This window comes from Cucurbita pepo, chromosome LG16 (genome assembly GCF_002806865.2).
Source record: "Cucurbita pepo subsp. pepo cultivar mu-cu-16 chromosome LG16, ASM280686v2, whole genome shotgun sequence".
Classification (NCBI taxonomy): domain Eukaryota; kingdom Viridiplantae; phylum Streptophyta; class Magnoliopsida; order Cucurbitales; family Cucurbitaceae; genus Cucurbita; species Cucurbita pepo.
This window is the reverse complement of record NC_036653.1, coordinates 6468148-6484626: the sequence shown is the minus strand read 5'-3', so window position 1 is coordinate 6484626 and position 16479 is coordinate 6468148. Positions and strand designations below refer to the sequence as shown.

The following is a 16479-nucleotide window of genomic DNA, read 5'->3' as shown; positions in this document are numbered from 1 at the left end:
TATAGTTCGGGTTGGGTTAGTCCGGGTTGTCCAATTGTCGGGTTAACTGTACACCCCTAATATTTAGAGCCAGAATTAATTTATTTTTAATTTTTTAAATTTGAAAATTAAAATTGTGATAATTGATTTTTTGCGAAAAAAAAAATAATAAAACTGAATTTTTGCATAGGAAACCGACGAGACGTTGGCCAATGGGCCTGTTTAGCGCGGGCCACTGGCTGGACCGCGAGATTCAGATTCAAAATGTTCAAATGAAGGTCCACTAAGGATACGATCACGCGGTCTCTTTTCTAACAGATTAAGCACTTCCCGCTCGCACATCCTTTCAAATCAAAATCGAAGATCCAGACGCAGCCGTAAGAAACTTCCTTCCTCAATCTCGCTCACCGTCGTTTCTTCTTTCAACTTTCGTTCGGTCGTACTGATTCACGTCGCCGGCGTTATGGAGTCCAATATTTCTCTCATTGAAGTTGCCGGAGAAGACGATTCTCTACTGCAACAGATTCCAGAAGACGATCTTTTAGACCTCGAACGGGAGATGGACGGCGCTACAGCGAGAAACAGCGGCTTCTTCTTGTGTTCGCCTCTCTTAACTAACAGATCCATCGGCGCCATTTCTAGTTCTTCTACTGCTTCAGCAGCTGGTCAGTTTAATTATATACATTTCCTTTGTTTTGAACCATTTGCCTAAGGTGCTGCAAGTTTATCTGAGTTTCAGATTTCGTTTGTAGGCGTTGGTACTTCTTGTTAAATTTTAGTTACTAACTAGTATTTTTAGAAATTGGCTCCGAAGTTGATTGATTATGCATATTTAGATTGATGTTGAAAGCTGGAATCTGTCGGTGAAGTTTTGTTGCTGATTCTATCGAGATTCTTACTCTCTCTGATTAGATAAACCTGCATTTTAGGCGGTTGCTATCTCTCTTTCTTAGAATCTAGTTAATTAGGCTATCAGTATTTCATTCGTGTTAATTAAGATGTCTCGACTTTAAGTACGTTCTACTATTGTTCAGTAGCTTGCTCTTAACATTCTTGGATACGCGCAAGATCATGTTGATTAAACGACATGCTCCTTTTTTATGTGCAGATCATACTGATAAAGAAAATATTAATGCAAACGATATAGAAGGTCCCAATCTTAGTATTATGCCGCAACAAATGAAGAGGAAGAAGAAGGCTGGAGGATATAATTTGCGGAAAAGCTTAGCATGGAACAAAGCTTTCTTCACCGAAGAAGGTTTCTACATGTGGTTACTTAATGCATTGCTTATTTCTCATTTTTTCTCTCCAAATCAAACGGTAATACATTGTTTGTATTTTACACACTCTTTCATCAGGAGTCTTGGATTCCATGGAGCTATCAATGATCACTGGTAGTACTAATACATTGGGAGCAATCGACGAAGAAATACCAGCGACGCCTGGTGGTGGCTCTTACAATGATTTATCGTTTCAAGATAAATTATTCAAGGATACGTCAACCAGTACTCCCATTGGTGACAGAAAGAACGGCCGTTGCTTGTTGCCAAAGCGTGGTTCATCAACTAAAGATAATGTATCCCAGCTTCTGCAGTCAGTATATTTCCAAGTTTAATTGGAAATTTTATCTTTGTGGTTCTACTACTATGGATATGTTTCCACATAGATTTGGACATAGAAAGATTAAAATATTATAACTATCTTTGTTTCTAGGTGGATTTATCTCAAACTTGTCTTTTTGTTTTTGAATGACATCTCAGGTCAAGTTGTTGAAGGAGCTATCAGCCAAAGATCTCAATCGGAGTGGATCAAAACGTGGAAGCTGTCCGCGACCTGTGGCCTCGTCGTCATATCCTTTAAGTATTTTCTTAACATTTGTTTGAATTTTGATAGTGTTATCAAGTTTTCTCCAGCTGGTCCATCCTAAACTCACTTTTACTTATGGATTAAGTTAGGTTTCCTTAACCATTTCTATACTGTCAAAAGGCCTACAACCACAAATGCAACAAAAACTATGAACAAAGAAGAGAGAACTTCCAGAATTCCAGTTCCAAAACGTGATTCTACTATCATCCCTAGGGCTCCAAGGAATGCTGCTACTATACGTGCAAGTGACGCAAAGAGTAATCAGGTTGCTCAAAGAGGCAATCAGGTTGCTCAAAGAGGTAATCGTTGTAAAATCGCACAATGGTTCTGTTTTCCTTTAGCCATAACTTTAAGCTATCTTAAACGATACTATTACATTTAAAATTTACTCTATTTCGACGCTGTTAATTACTTTGTGATGTGTTGAATTTTTCGTGAACAGTTGTAAGTAATCCCAAAATGACTACGTCAAAGGGCTCGTCCATGAATGCAATAAGGGCTTTAAACAAGGATGTTAATGCAAGCAAATCTCTGAAGGCTAAAAACTCAATTCAACAACCGGGAAAATTGGTGAGAATTAAAACGTTTAGAAGTGGGGGGTCTTTGTCATCCATGTATTTAAGCTGGTATGCTCATACATCGTAGTGTTCATTTCTAATTTACAGGCCAATCCAGTATTAAAAGTGAATTCCTCTCGTTGCCAACACGAGTCTGTCGATCCAAATGAGGGGTTAAAGGCGAGGGAAAATTCCTTGATTTCAAAACCTCTTCCTTCAAATGATGATGGCACCAAGAAAGTTTCTGCTTCCATTACTCAAAATGCTCCCCCTGATGGTCGCAGCATGCTTAATCCGACCCAAATGCCAAAGCCATCTGGTTTACGAATGCCATCACCGTCCATGGGATTTTTCGGGCAGGTATAATCACCAGGCTTCATTAACATATTTTAGATAAATGCTCTTTTCTTCAAATTTTTGTTTTTCTTATTTTCTGTTCATTTGTGAACTTTGTATCCCAGAAAAAGGTTTCTTCATTCCAAAGCGTGCCCCCTGATGCTTCAGAATTGCACGACCTTTCCAAATCGAGCATTCCTAATGTGAGAATACGTGGTCCTTCAAACCCTATTTGTCAGTTGGCAACACTTGTACCTAGGAACGTTGTGAAAGCAAACCATGGTGAGGCTTCTGGAGAAACTAAGGTAGTTTCGTACTTAAGTTCGGGTAGTTCAATAGAACCTGTTTCCCATTATAGAGCGAAGTCCGCCTTGAAAGTAGCCAACATTCATTTAGGGAAAGTGGATGTGATCGGCGCTTCTACAATGAACAAGGCTTTGAGCGCCCATGGACTGGTGAAGCCTGATGTTCTGTCGCTTTCTAATCCTGTGTTGGAACATCTTGGAGATGTATCTAGAATAGATCATGAGATTAAGGACCAATTAGCTGGTGACTCTACCAAATCATATCTTGATGAAACGAACGAAAGCTGCTCACAAGGTATGCAAAATGCTCTTGATGATCAGTTAAGGGGTGCAAAACATTGCAATGAACAATCTTCCGAGCAAGTTGAGGTTCCAAACTCTTCTAACTGCAAGATTGAACGAACTTCTTCTGATCACCAAAAAGTAGGAATTGGAACTTGCAATTCACTCAAGAGAAGTAGAACTTCAATAGAATTTGACCATGGTACATTTGAAGATGTTAGTAACGATTCTAACGGTTGGGAGAGCTGTTCATTTGATCAGGATGAAGATTTGGAAACTCGTAAAATGAGAATATTACGGACAAGAAAAGCAGAACCATCTGACGTCGACCACTTCATTTCAAATGAATGCGACAACGCTATGCAGACCGCTACTGAATTGTCTAATTCAGACTCAATGCTTATTGATGATGAAAATCCAACTGGTCCAATTTTGAATAATAAATCATTACAAGGAAACGGCTGTTCTCTAGCCTCCCAGAACGAGTTTTTGACAAAAGAAAGCAATGACATCTGTGAAAATAAAGTGGATAGTGATTACGATCTTTCTTCTATTCCACATTCAACAGCAGATGTTTGCAACAATTGTACAGATGAGATGGTAGACATTGTATCTGATATGCAGCAGAATCACACTTCCTTGGAAACAGAAGGGTATCAGAATGATCGTGGTGATGTAGAAATTGCCTGCAACGCTGACGTTGCTGAAACTCTACTAATAAGCCGAGACTTTCATTCAAGTGATACAGAAAATCAGCTGTATGAAGCCCACATACGCATTGAATCCGAACATGTACAAAATGAAGACAAACAAAATTCTCTTGTTCAATCATCAGTTAATGATTGTTGCATTGACCTGGTAGACGTTTCCCCAAAAAACAACCAAGGGAAGTGCTCTATTGATGACTTGTTGCATAGAAGCAATTCTGAAGAAATTATCACTGCTAGTGTCGTTGATAGTTCTGATGTATGCACGTCGGAAGGGCTTAGTAATTGTAATCAGATGGCATCACCCAAGGATAATAGCAGTATACATGAGGAGACACATGATACAAGGACGGGTGACAACATTTTAGAGTCACGGGAGCTCGAAGCATCATTAAGAAGTTCAAGTTGTTCAACTGCTAAATCATCCGAGGATGACAAAAGTGGTGAAGGTACATCTGAAACAATGAGTAAAATAACTTCCGAATCAAGAATGACATGCAATGATCAGTCATTTTGTTCGCCAACTAAAGATTTGGGTTCATCAATACCCAACGATGACACATTGTCTAGTGAAAATGTTCAACAGTATGCGGGAACTAAGGAATTGGACAATCACAAGTCTCCAGAGATGAATGAAATGTGCGGTACATACAATGACAATGCACAATCAGAAGCGACAACTTGCAACGATTCATTATTTTGTTCACCGACTAAAGATTTGGGTTCATCGGTACCCAATGATGACATATTGTCCAGGGAAAATGTTGAACAGTGTATGGAAACTAAAGAACTGGAGAACCACAATTCTCCAGAGATGAATGGAAACCTACTACATCAAAATGAAAATGAGTTCAACAGTGAAATGGATCACTTACTAAACACCGAAATGTGCAGCACATCCAACGACAATGCTCAATCGAAAGCAAAAACGACTTGCAACGATTCATCATTTTGTTCACCGACTAAAGATTTGGATTCATCAGTACCCCATGATGATATATTGTATATGGAAGCTAAAGAACTGGAGAACCACAGGTCTCCAGAGATGAATGAAAATGAGCTCAACAGTGAAATCGATCACCTCGTAGACACTGAAACGTCTGGTACAAACGACAATTCACAATCAATGGAGCTGTAAGTGCATTGGTTTGTGGATGAACTATTTTGCTTCCTTGCCTTTTCTCTCTTTTAAAGATGCTTGATTGAAACTCTCAATGTTATTGGCAGAAGAAAGTCTGAGGGTATTGGGAAGCAAAATGTTGGGAGAATTAAAACTTCAACAAATGCTGTTCCATTTTCTGAAGAATGGTTGGCTGCAATTGAAGCTGCTGGAGAGGTGAGATATTACCTTAAATTTCTAATACTCTTTTATTTAACCTCCAATCTACATTTTGTGTCTATTATGGAAGTCCAAACTGATGAGTAAAAACACCAGTGTTGGTGACATTGCCATATAGGTAAAACTTGAAAATAGATCCTTGACAATTGTTAGGAACCATGAACCTTGATTTTTCCAAAAGTTCTCGAGATATATTTCTTACTTATAGATAAATCTCTAATCAACTCTTTAATTAGCCGATGCGAGACTCCTCTCCCAACCATCCTCAATAAATTACATGGGAAGTCGTTTGCTTTTCCTTAATTTTCTTGGTTTAAGTTCAAATTTGTACTATTTTCTTCTCCGATCAAATTATTGAACTTTCGTTTTTCACATTCTATTTTGAATAATTGAGTCCTCTAAGATTTGCCGAATTTATGTTTTTCATTTGAAGTTGTTCTAGCTGGTTATTGTGCACTCGCACTTGTTCAGTTCCTCTTCGCTTGGTATGTGTGTGTATTCTCGCTTCTGAATGTGCATTATATAGTTTTACTTCAGCTTTCTGGGGATTGATTTTAAGTCCGGTGGACAAAAACAAATAATTCCTTCCTGTGTTCCTATGATAATGCAGGAAATTCTGACCATGAAAACCGGAGCTGTACAAAATTCACCTCCCGATAAGTCCAAACCTGAACCAGGTCCATGGTCCCCGGTATGCTCTCTTTCTCAATTCTCCCCCCAAAGCTCTATGATTTGTGGTTCTGTGACCGTGCCCTTCACACACCGCTTTCCAAACGTGGGCGATATGCCTGTTTTCTATCTCATCTTAGGACAGTTAAAAGTTATTAAATTAGAACTTTTAAACACATTAAATTTTAAATTTTGAAGTGTCTAACAGGGTATTTTGAGCTTTTGATTCAAAAGTTGAACATAAAATTAAAATTTTAAAAATCTACTAAGCTCTTTTTATAAACTTTTTTTATAATTTATAATTTATAGTCCAAATAGACACAAATCTATGAGTTTAGTATACTATTTTCATATTAAGATCAAATAAAGTTATTAAGCTTTCTTGAATTTGTATTGTTTTTAGTGTACAAAAACGTATTTACTTGGTGTTCATTTTCCAAATTCTTCATGTATTGAAGGAATTATTTCGTTATTGTTTTCATAAAAACAATTTTTTCTTTGGAAAACTGTTTTCTCGAACAATTGCTGGATTACAGGTAAAAGTAAAAATTCCCAAGGGTAAATGAACCCTTTATCTCATAATTTCATAAGTTTACTTAAATCAAGTTTATTCATAGAAAACAATTAATGTGAAATAGTATAATACAATTTCCAAAGAAAAAAGGTAATTATTTAAATGTAGAAATATGTTAAGCTGACTTTTATTTCTTTTCTTGTTTAATCTTTTCTTTGTAAATGTTTTTATTTCTCTATGTTTTCTCGACTTTTGGATGAAGATTTAAAAAACTCAATAAATAAGTGCACTTCGATTTTTATTTCAAAATAATAATAAGGAAATAAATTAGATTTAAGTTCTATATTGGTTTTTAACCTTTGTATTTATTTTATTTGAGTCGTTATATCTTTATCATTAATCTAAAATTGAACATTAAGTTTTAGTTAAAATATTTTAGTGTAGTGCCCGATTCGGTATGGGGGGAGATGACGAAATTAAAAGTAGAATTTTAATTTTAAAATAACTAAATTGGCCAGTTTAATTTGAGTAAAGTGGATGTAGAATATTATTTTATTGAGTTTTTGTCTAATTTTAATTTTCCGTGAATTGGCAGGTGAAACGCAAAAACAATCAGGAGATCGGACCGTTCGATTGTACAAAATGTACCAATGCGAGCCAGCTCCACGAGTCCAGTTAACCATACGCCTTCCTTACATTCTTTCCCGCTAACGGTCTCTCTTTTCGTTCTTTTATCACAAAAATTCTATTGTCCCCCCGATGCCGAACTCCTAATGACACTAAACAAGAAAATTCATCAGACTCGATCAAACATTAGTTGCAACTATAACTTTTTTTAGTTATAAATATAAGATAACTCCTTAATTAGTCGAATGTATTCTTAATTATTAATTATAAATCTATGATAACCTCTCAATTAGTCCACGCGAGACTACTCTTCCAACCATCCTCAACATCTATAATTAAAATATGGAACTAGCATATTAGGCAAGTTTTTTTTTTTTTTTTTTTTTTTTTTTTTTTTTTTTTTTTTTTTTTTTTTCAAAAAATTTAAAAATGACATGTTTTATTATATTTAAAACTAAATTTTATATGTAAATGACAATTTAAACTTCAATTTTTTTTCAATTTTTTTATCTATTAGTTCCATGACTTTTAAAATTTAGGACTTAAATATAAAATAGAAAGTTTAAAGACATATTATATGTTTTTTTTTTTTCAAAATTTTGCAATTGATTCAACATAAAACTAAAGTTTTAGAGGCTATAACTAAATAATTACATACCAAAAAGTCCAACATATAACTAATACCCTAGATGTAAATTTTTAACTAGCAAGAGAACGGAATGAAAAAGGAGAAAAAATAGTTTTGTTTTAAAATAAAAATAAATAGCTTTCATATACTTCTGTGTGCAGACAGCTTTTTTTCATAAATAGTAATGAATAAAGTTCCTAATAATTAGACGCTAGAGCCTAGTTCAAGGAATAAATATGACATATTTTAGCAAGATTCACTTGTCTCTTAAACATAATATAAATATCACATAAGATAAGAGCACTACTCAGTACTCACTCTTATGTATGCAAGTATTTCTTTAAATTCTATTAGAGAATTAAGAAATTTGTCATCATTTTATTTTTATAATTTGATAGTAGTTAGAAAATGTCTTTTTCTAATATTTATTGTTGTTTTCTTTTTGTCGGTCCCCAAATTATATTGGCAAGAGAATCCTAATTTGGAGGGTGCGAAAAATAAGGACAGTACTTGGCGGCAGGAATTTCGTTAATTTATATTCGAAAAGTAATATTAAAGAAGTAAGGGCGCTTACCTATTTCTCTCTCCTTTTTGGCGGATGTTCCGGTTGATGAATCATGGATGGCCCATCGGAATAATTCCTTTCATGAATCATGCAGCAGGGAAGAAGATTAGAAAAAAAGGCAAAATTTCACGACGATGTATTTATGTATAACATGAAAGTAAAAAACGAGTTCGAGCAAAATTTTCCTGAAGTCCCTAAGTCGTGAGCAATTATGCATGGAAAATGCAGGCATGAATCATGATAGCAGAGTTCGAAAGTTATTGAACATAAAAACGTTTATCGGTGAAAAACGGGAAACTATCGGTGAATTTGTTCGAGAATTTGAAATTGTATGTATGAACTATTAAGCCTTGGCTTTGAGTGAGGTCCTTTGAATTGCTCTCAAGTTTCAGTCCTCATCAAACATCATGAGGATCGTAGATCGAACTCGGAAAATAATACAAGAAGTGCATCATTCCTTTGAATTGCTCTCAAGTTTCAGTCCTCGTCAAACATCATAATGATCGTAGATCGAAATCGGAAAATAATACAAGAAGTGCATCATTCCAGTATCTGACATTAACTTCTTTCAAAGGAAAGGGAAAGGAGAGTAGAAAATGATATGCAGAGGAAAATGCATTCGATAAAACTCCGAACATAATATGAAGGAACAGATCGTGCAAACAAATGATAACTGCTTGATACGGAGGAAGGAAAATTTCGCTCGACCAGAAAATTCACAAATGCATAGAACAATGAACGCACACAAGAGAGAAATTTCAGTTCAGATATGGATAAACAAANTTTTTTTTTTTTTTTTTTTTTTTTTTTTTTTTTTTTTTTTTTTTTTTTTTTTTTTTTTTTTTTTTTTTTTTTTTTTTTTTTTTTTTTTTTTTTGTCTTATTCGGTTCTACATATAGTTCATTTAAAATTAATTGAATCCAGAAGAACATATTCCAATAATTCAATTAAATTAAGTTTCCATTCTCTATTAAAAAAATCATATGTTTAAATTAATTATCAAACCCTACCCTACCCTACGAATAAAAAAAAAAAAAGTTAATTATCATATGTTTCTAGAAATTCCTATTTTAAAGATATATGCATTTTAAAATGGTATAAACATGGTATGGCATTAATATGGGAAATGCAAGAGGAAGGCAAAATGGTATGCATTAATATGGGAAATGAATAAACATATAAAAATGGTATGCATTAATGTGGGAAAGGTAAGAGGAAGTGAAAAAAATTATATGTTCTATTAAATTTAAAATTCTTAACCAGTAGGTTTTAGATTTTGAAAATGACTAATAAGTCTCTTGACTTTCCTTCTTTGATACATTCAAAAAATTTAAAAATGACATGTTTTATTATATTTAAAACTAAATTTTATATGTAAATGACAATTTAAACTTCAATTTTTTTTCAATTTTTTTATCTATTAGTTCCATGACTTTTAAAATTTAGGACTTAAATATAAAATAGAAAGTTTAAAGACATATTATATGCTTTTTTTTCAAAATGTGTATCAAAAAATTTAAAAATGACATGTTTTATTATATTTAAAACTAAATTTTAGATGTAAATGACAATTTAAACTTCAATTTTTTTTCAATTTTTTTATCTATTAGTTCCATGACTTTTAAAATTTAGGACTTAAATATAAAATAGAAAGTTTAAAGACATATTATATGCTTTTTTTTCAAAATGTGTATCAAAAAATTTAAAAATGACATGTTTTATTATATTTAAAACTAAATTTTAGATGTAAATGACAATTTAAACTTCAATTTTTTTTCAATTTTTTTATCTATTAGTTCCATGACTTTTAAAATTTAGGACTTAAATATAAAATAGAAAGTTTAAAGACATATTATATGTTTTTTTTTTTTCAAAATTTTGCAATTGATTCAACATAAAACTAAAGTTTTAGAGGCTATAACTAAATAATTACATACCAAAAAGTCCAACATATAACTAATACCCTAGATGTAAATTTTTAACTAGCAAGAGAACGGAATGAAAAAGGAGAAAAAATAGTTTTGTTTTAAAATAAAAATAAATAGCTTTCATATACTTCTGTGTGCAGACAGCTTTTTTTCATAAATAGTAATGAATAAAGTTCCTAATAATTAGACGCTAGAGCCTAGTTCAAGGAATAAATATGACATATTTTAGCAAGATTCACTTGTCTCTTAAACATAATATAAATATCACATAAGATAAGAGCACTACTCAGTACTCACTCTTATGTATGCAAGTATTTCTTTAAATTCTATTAGAGAATTAAGAAATTTGTCATCATTTTATTTTTATAATTTGATAGTAGTTAGAAAATGTCTTTTTCTAATATTTATTGTTGTTTTCTTTTTGTCGGTCCCCAAATTATATTGGCAAGAGAATCCTAATTTGGAGGGTGCGAAAAATAAGGACAGTACTTGGCGGCAGGAATTTCGTTAATTTATATTCGAAAAGTAATATTAAAGAAGTAAGGGCGCTTACCTATTTCTCTCTCCTTTTTGGCGGATGTTCCGGTTGATGAATCATGGATGGCCCATCGGAATAATTCCTTTCATGAATCATGCAGCAGGGAAGAAGATTAGAAAAAAAGGCAAAATTTCACGACGATGTATTTATGTATAACATGAAAGTAAAAAACGAGTTCGAGCAAAATTTTCCTGAAGTCCCTAAGTCGTGAGCAATTATGCATGGAAAATGCAGGCATGAATCATGATAGCAGAGTTCGAAAGTTATTGAACATAAAAACGTTTATCGGTGAAAAACGGGAAACTATCGGTGAATTTGTTCGAGAATTTGAAATTGTATGTATGAACTATTAAGCCTTGGCTTTGAGTGAGGTCCTTTGAATTGCTCTCAAGTTTCAGTCCTCATCAAACATCATGAGGATCGTAGATCGAACTCGGAAAATAATACAAGAAGTGCATCATTCCTTTGAATTGCTCTCAAGTTTCAGTCCTCGTCAAACATCATAATGATCGTAGATCGAAATCGGAAAATAATACAAGAAGTGCATCATTCCAGTATCTGACATTAACTTCTTTCAAAGGAAAGGGAAAGGAGAGTAGAAAATGATATGCAGAGGAAAATGCATTCGATAAAACTCCGAACATAATATGAAGGAACAGATCGTGCAAACAAATGATAACTGCTTGATACGGAGGAAGGAAAATTTCGCTCGACCAGAAAATTCACAAATGCATAGAACAATGAACGCACACAAGAGAGAAATTTCAGTTCAGATATGGATAAACAAAATGAGCAAGAACAAAGCAAAATTCACCGAGAGACGGAGTAGAAATTACTTTTTGCGCATACTGTTAAAATTGAAGGGGAAAACGGCGGTGAACAAAAGCAGGTACTAGTTTAGTTTAGTAAGAGATTTAGAACTCACATAGTTCACCATCAGAATGTTGCAGGCAACTTGATCTCATCGGGAGTTCGTCTGATCTCGAGACTACACCAGTCTTCTGATCAGAAACAACCAAAGAATCAAACCAAACAAAACGATCGACTATTGAGTTCAAGTTCGAATGCATTATAGACGGCCAGAAAAGCGCACAAGTGAAACGATTCAAACACAAAAGAAATTTACGCACCAGGAAGTATCACCGGCCTAGATCGGAAGGTGAAACTTGAGATTATTCGTCAGCCATTTCGATTGCACAATAAGGCATTTGAATCGCAAGATAATCAACGAATTGGCATCCAATAGTCTCGGATTCTACATCATCCATTTCGATCGTACCACTTCTCGATCTATTTCTCTGACTTCATTTTCTGCGCTTTTCACGCACCTCAAAGAACAAGAATCAAAGACTGAAATCAATATGAAGAGAAGAAGAGAGACGGAAACTCGTAATGTCAAAGGAACTTGAAATTTTCTTACCAATCAAACAGGAGGATGTTGGCGCCTGCCTATCATACCAAAAGATGGAGATGAATTTTCTAGTTTTGAAGAAAAATCGCCAGAAAAAGCAAACTCCGAAGTCGGAAGTAGATGGAGATGAATTTTCTGGCTTTGAAGAAAAAATCGCCAGAAAAAGCAACCTCTGAAGTCCGAAGTTTACCGCCCTTTTGTAAAGCGGGCGCGAGAAGTTTCGAGTATATATATGCTCTTGATTCGGGTCCACAAAAGCGGATTTCAAATGTTTCAAGGGTTCGGATTTCAAATGAGGATTAATACGTTCACAGACCCAAAAAGGTTCGTTCACAATCCCATATAATGTCTTCTCAATTAAAAAATTATTATTATCCAATTACAATTTTTTTTTTTTTTAACAATAAATAGAATGAAATAAATTAAATATTATTATCCACTCCCACAATTTTTAAAGTTAACAATTACATTGAATTTAAATTTTAGGCTAAATTATGCTATTTGTAAAATTTCAATTATGCCGTTGATCATATACCTTTTAACCAAAGTTTTCTTAATCATTTATACTTAATACTTATTTCACTTTTCAAAATTCAAATTATATTTATAAAATAAAGTATTAATCGTTTCTATTTAAAATTAGGCGCACAAATATTTTAAACTTTTATTCGAGGTTTTAACCGCATTTTTTTAACTTTTTATTAAGTTTATGAGTATTTTTGAGATAATGCAAAATTAAAAGATATTTTTATTAATTTAGACTAAAATTTAAAATGCATCGTTAAATTAATAATGTAAAACATATTATTTCATTATATAGTCTCGTTTATTTTTATTAAATTAAAATATGTATATTATCATATATTATAAAAGAAAAAATATTATTTTCATCGAGAAAAATCTTGTTACAATTTTATTTAAATTGTGATTATTTTTAACACAAATTATATTTTCACGTGATCTCTAAATAATTTAGAGTTATGATTATTTTTAAATCAAAATAATTAAGATTATTTTCAAATTTTATAGTTTAATTAATTAACTAAGAGACCAAAATGGAGCACTATAAACAATTAGGAATAAAAAATATAAAATATTTAAAATTTAGGGACCAGATGAATATTGGACCCAGAGCTCATTTTCCATGAATTGTGATATTTAAAAAAAAAAATAAAAAAAAAAAAAAAAAAAAAAAAAAAAAAAAAAAAATTGGTTAGATAAATACTTGATTAGTGATTTAATTAATCTTAGTTAGTTAGTTCATTTTAAATTAATTAGCATTTTGGATTTCATAGTGAAAAATGTTATTTCTCTCGAGGATTGTAATGTGTATATAGCGTTCATTATAACACCGTCGAAGCGCGTGATGAGTGTAAAGCCACACACACAAACAAACAAACATCCTTATAACCAAAACCAACGATTTCTAAGAAACTAAAACCAGTTTTATGAAGCATACGACGAGCGTCGGCGTTTGAACTTCTAAGCCATTTAAGCATCGGCAAATCTGCAACAACAATGTGATTCCCCAACTTTTTAACATCACAAAGGAGATTTCATTACTAAAATTTTCGTTAGAAGAACTCACCCCAACTCTGAGAGCTTCAGATGAGCTTCGGCATAATCAGCAAAGAACACATCTTCATCCTGCGAACAACGGGTTCAAATAAAAATCGCATTGATATCTTTTCATTATTTTACTGGCAAGAAGCTAGAACAAGTGTATACCGCAGCGTATTTCTCAACAAGGGGACGGAACACAGAATCGGTGAGAAGCGCCTTATCAGATGGCAGTTGAAGAAGCCCTTCCTTCTCTCCAGATAAAAGCTCCCTTCGAATGTTCAAGAACAGATTACCTAATAATATATTCAGAATCTTATCTATTTTCACCCAGAATGATTTGTATTACGGAGCAAGACTCACTTGAAGTAAGAGTTGTCGAAGACGAGATGATTGGTTGTCCATGGTCCTTCAAATCCAGATCGATCTTTGTGAGCTTTTCCCTTTAGAAATTAAGAAATAGTCAAAACCCAGATGGAAGATTTCAATAAAAGGACTGAGAATGATTGGAAGATGCAAGCGAAGAGATGAAACAAACCAGAGTGTGAGCACCAGACAAAGCTACGATATCCTTGTCACTGAGACCCATTGCGTAGAAAACCTCCCTTAAATGATCACATCCTAGAAAATAATGGAAGATTTAGATGCTAGTCCATGCGACAATGTTGTGTTATCAATACAAATAGACACAAACATAATAGTTTATTAATTAAATTTAGAATTACTACTCGTATAGATGATCAGGACACTAATTTAATCTGATTTTTTTACTTTTAAAACTACTTAAGTAAAATTTAAGAGTGTCTCGAAGTTTATAGAGTAACTAAATATTATTTATAATAAAATTTTGTTCACTACTGTCTAGATCTAGAGAAAATTGGTCTTAAATATTTCTAATGTATTCACCTTTTACGGCATCGGGAAGGCGGCCTTCAGGCGGAGGCTCAGGCTTGTCCTGATGTCGGAAAATGGCGAGGAAACAATTAGAATTCGATAATGGTGCTACAAGAATTAAGTTGTGGCCGAAAAAATCAAATTATACAAGCAAATCATAGATAACAAACAACTGTAGCCAAAGAGTTCAAAGACTGTACGCGAAGAAAATATTAGCAGTGATTCTCTCCTCAAAATCAGCAGGCTATGGATCAAATGAAAAAAATGTTACGTAGACTTTCTGCCCAGAATTTCCACCAAGAAATCAATGCAAAGTTGCCGTTCAAGCTAATCTGTTCATAGAATGATTAACTGAATCGTTGTGTCATGGGGAAAACATTTTATTATAAGTTTGTTCACTGAGAATGTAAACAGTGAATTTTTCGACGATCGTTCAGATTATGCAAAATCGATGGGAGATAAGTACGCAAGCAAACAATTAACAGACAAGTAGTATTAAAAATGGCATAGCGAATCATCACAAAAGAGCTTGAAACACTAAATACAACAGGAACACGATCATCCGCTGGCAATAAATTTTCATCCGTACGTCAAAGAGTAGCATACAGCAGGCATTAGCGAAATGGAAGAAAAGCAAATGTGGAAATAGAATTCGTTTAGAAAACTATGGAGATCGAAATAATTCGGACATGCTATAAGGCTTAACCTACCACTCTGCCAGCATGGAAGGGAATCTCGGGTCCGCCGGTAACTTCAACAGCAACAACCCCGGCGATCTATCGTACAACAAAATAAAAATTATTAAGAACACGCAAACAATAAACCATTCATTTTCTCTCGATTCAATACGTCGATTACAAATTTTCACAATCGTCATTTATGAAAAGTACGAAAATAACGATCGCAACGATAGTGCCGTACCTGGTAGAAGTCACCGTACGAAAGGATCGGCACCTGTTCCTTAATCGGCTCCAACAGCTGAACAGCGATGTCAAGGCCCTTGTTAGCGCCATGAGCGAGTTCCGCTGCGTGCTTCATCGTGCCAAAGGGACCTCCCGTCTTAGTCTTAACGTCAAACGTTCCGGCGGAGTGCCATCTGCAATCACAAGCCACAGTAAATCATCACCATTAATAATCAAAGATTCATAACCAATCATTATCACGGAAAGAGAAACAAACGCGAGACGAAGCATTAGTGGAGAGCAATGCTTTTCAGCAACAAGAGCTCTAATCTTCCTCCTCGCCTTCAGGACAGCCGCCTCGTATTGCTGGGTGATAGGCGGATAGTTCTTCGCCATAGCCGAAATCCTACAAACTAAAAAATCAATTCGCGCAGAAGTGAATAGAATCAATGATATGAGCAAAACAGATCCGAAAAACGAAAATAAAGAAAGAAAATCCAAGTCGACGTCAATGGAAACCTTGAAAGCGCGAAATGGAACGGAGAGGAAATTCTTTTACAAAAAAATGGCACGAAACAGTCGCAAAATTAAGAGGCTGAATGAGGGAGCTGTTATTTATGAGCAACACTTAAAGAATTAGAAGCTTCTAGTAGCTTAATTTAGGCCGTTCGATTTCTTTTTCTATCCTACGGCACATGTTCACATTTTAGAATTGAAGGGCTGTGATTGAATTTTACTGCCGCCTGTACGGTCATGGAATGTGTAGATATAAAAAGAATAAAAACCGAAAATTAAGAAGGTATAGGTGAAATGACTAAATTACCCCTCCCTGTATCTGGTGTCCTCGTGTATACCGTAGTAATTAACCTACG

General features: G+C 33.9%; 2 protein-coding genes and 1 long non-coding RNA gene across 6 annotated transcripts; 1 reads left to right on the top strand and 2 right to left on the bottom strand.

Moving 5' to 3' along the window:
* Window positions 1-336: 336 nt before the first annotated feature.
* LOC111776789 lies at window positions 337-7396 on the top strand. 2 transcript variants are annotated; one of them, XM_023656154.1, is made up of 11 exons: window positions 337-644; window positions 1088-1237; window positions 1338-1555; window positions 1740-1828; window positions 1957-2144; window positions 2288-2415; window positions 2511-2762; window positions 2864-5166; window positions 5263-5368; window positions 5982-6062; window positions 7150-7396. In XM_023656154.1, the coding sequence occupies exons 1-11, from the start codon at window positions 443-445 to the stop codon at window positions 7231-7233; spliced, it is 3801 nt and encodes a 1266-aa protein (XP_023511922.1). In that variant the 5' UTR covers window positions 337-442; the 3' UTR covers window positions 7234-7396. The 2 variants fall into 2 exon arrangements, with proteins under 2 accessions (XP_023511922.1, XP_023511921.1); XM_023656153.1 differs by having other exon boundaries at window positions 5260-5368.
* A 3459-nt stretch (window positions 7397-10855) lies between these two features.
* Window positions 10856-12430, bottom strand: LOC111776873. 2 transcript variants are annotated; one of them, XR_002812310.1, is made up of 4 exons: window positions 12261-12430; window positions 11971-12168; window positions 11766-11841; window positions 10856-10922 (listed from the first exon to the last, which is right to left on the bottom strand). It is a non-coding gene; the product is annotated as an uncharacterized LOC111776873 (long non-coding RNA). The 2 variants fall into 2 exon arrangements; XR_002812311.1 differs by having other exon boundaries at window positions 11766-11838.
* Window positions 12431-13543: 1113 nt separating this feature from the next.
* Window positions 13544-16188, bottom strand: LOC111776845 (L-ascorbate peroxidase, cytosolic-like). Of its 2 annotated transcripts, none has more exons than XM_023656233.1 (10): window positions 16127-16188; window positions 15885-16020; window positions 15627-15801; window positions 15416-15481; window positions 14718-14766; window positions 14350-14432; window positions 14175-14254; window positions 13980-14082; window positions 13840-13898; window positions 13544-13758 (listed from the first exon to the last, which is right to left on the bottom strand). In XM_023656233.1, exons 2-10 carry the CDS (start codon window positions 16001-16003, stop codon window positions 13743-13745), a joined length of 750 nt encoding a protein of 249 aa, XP_023512001.1. In that variant the 5' UTR covers window positions 16004-16020; window positions 16127-16188; the 3' UTR covers window positions 13544-13742. The 2 variants fall into 2 exon arrangements, with proteins under 2 accessions (XP_023512001.1, XP_023512000.1); XM_023656232.1 differs by having other exon boundaries at window positions 15885-16013.
* Between the last annotated feature and the right edge of the window lie 291 nt (window positions 16189-16479).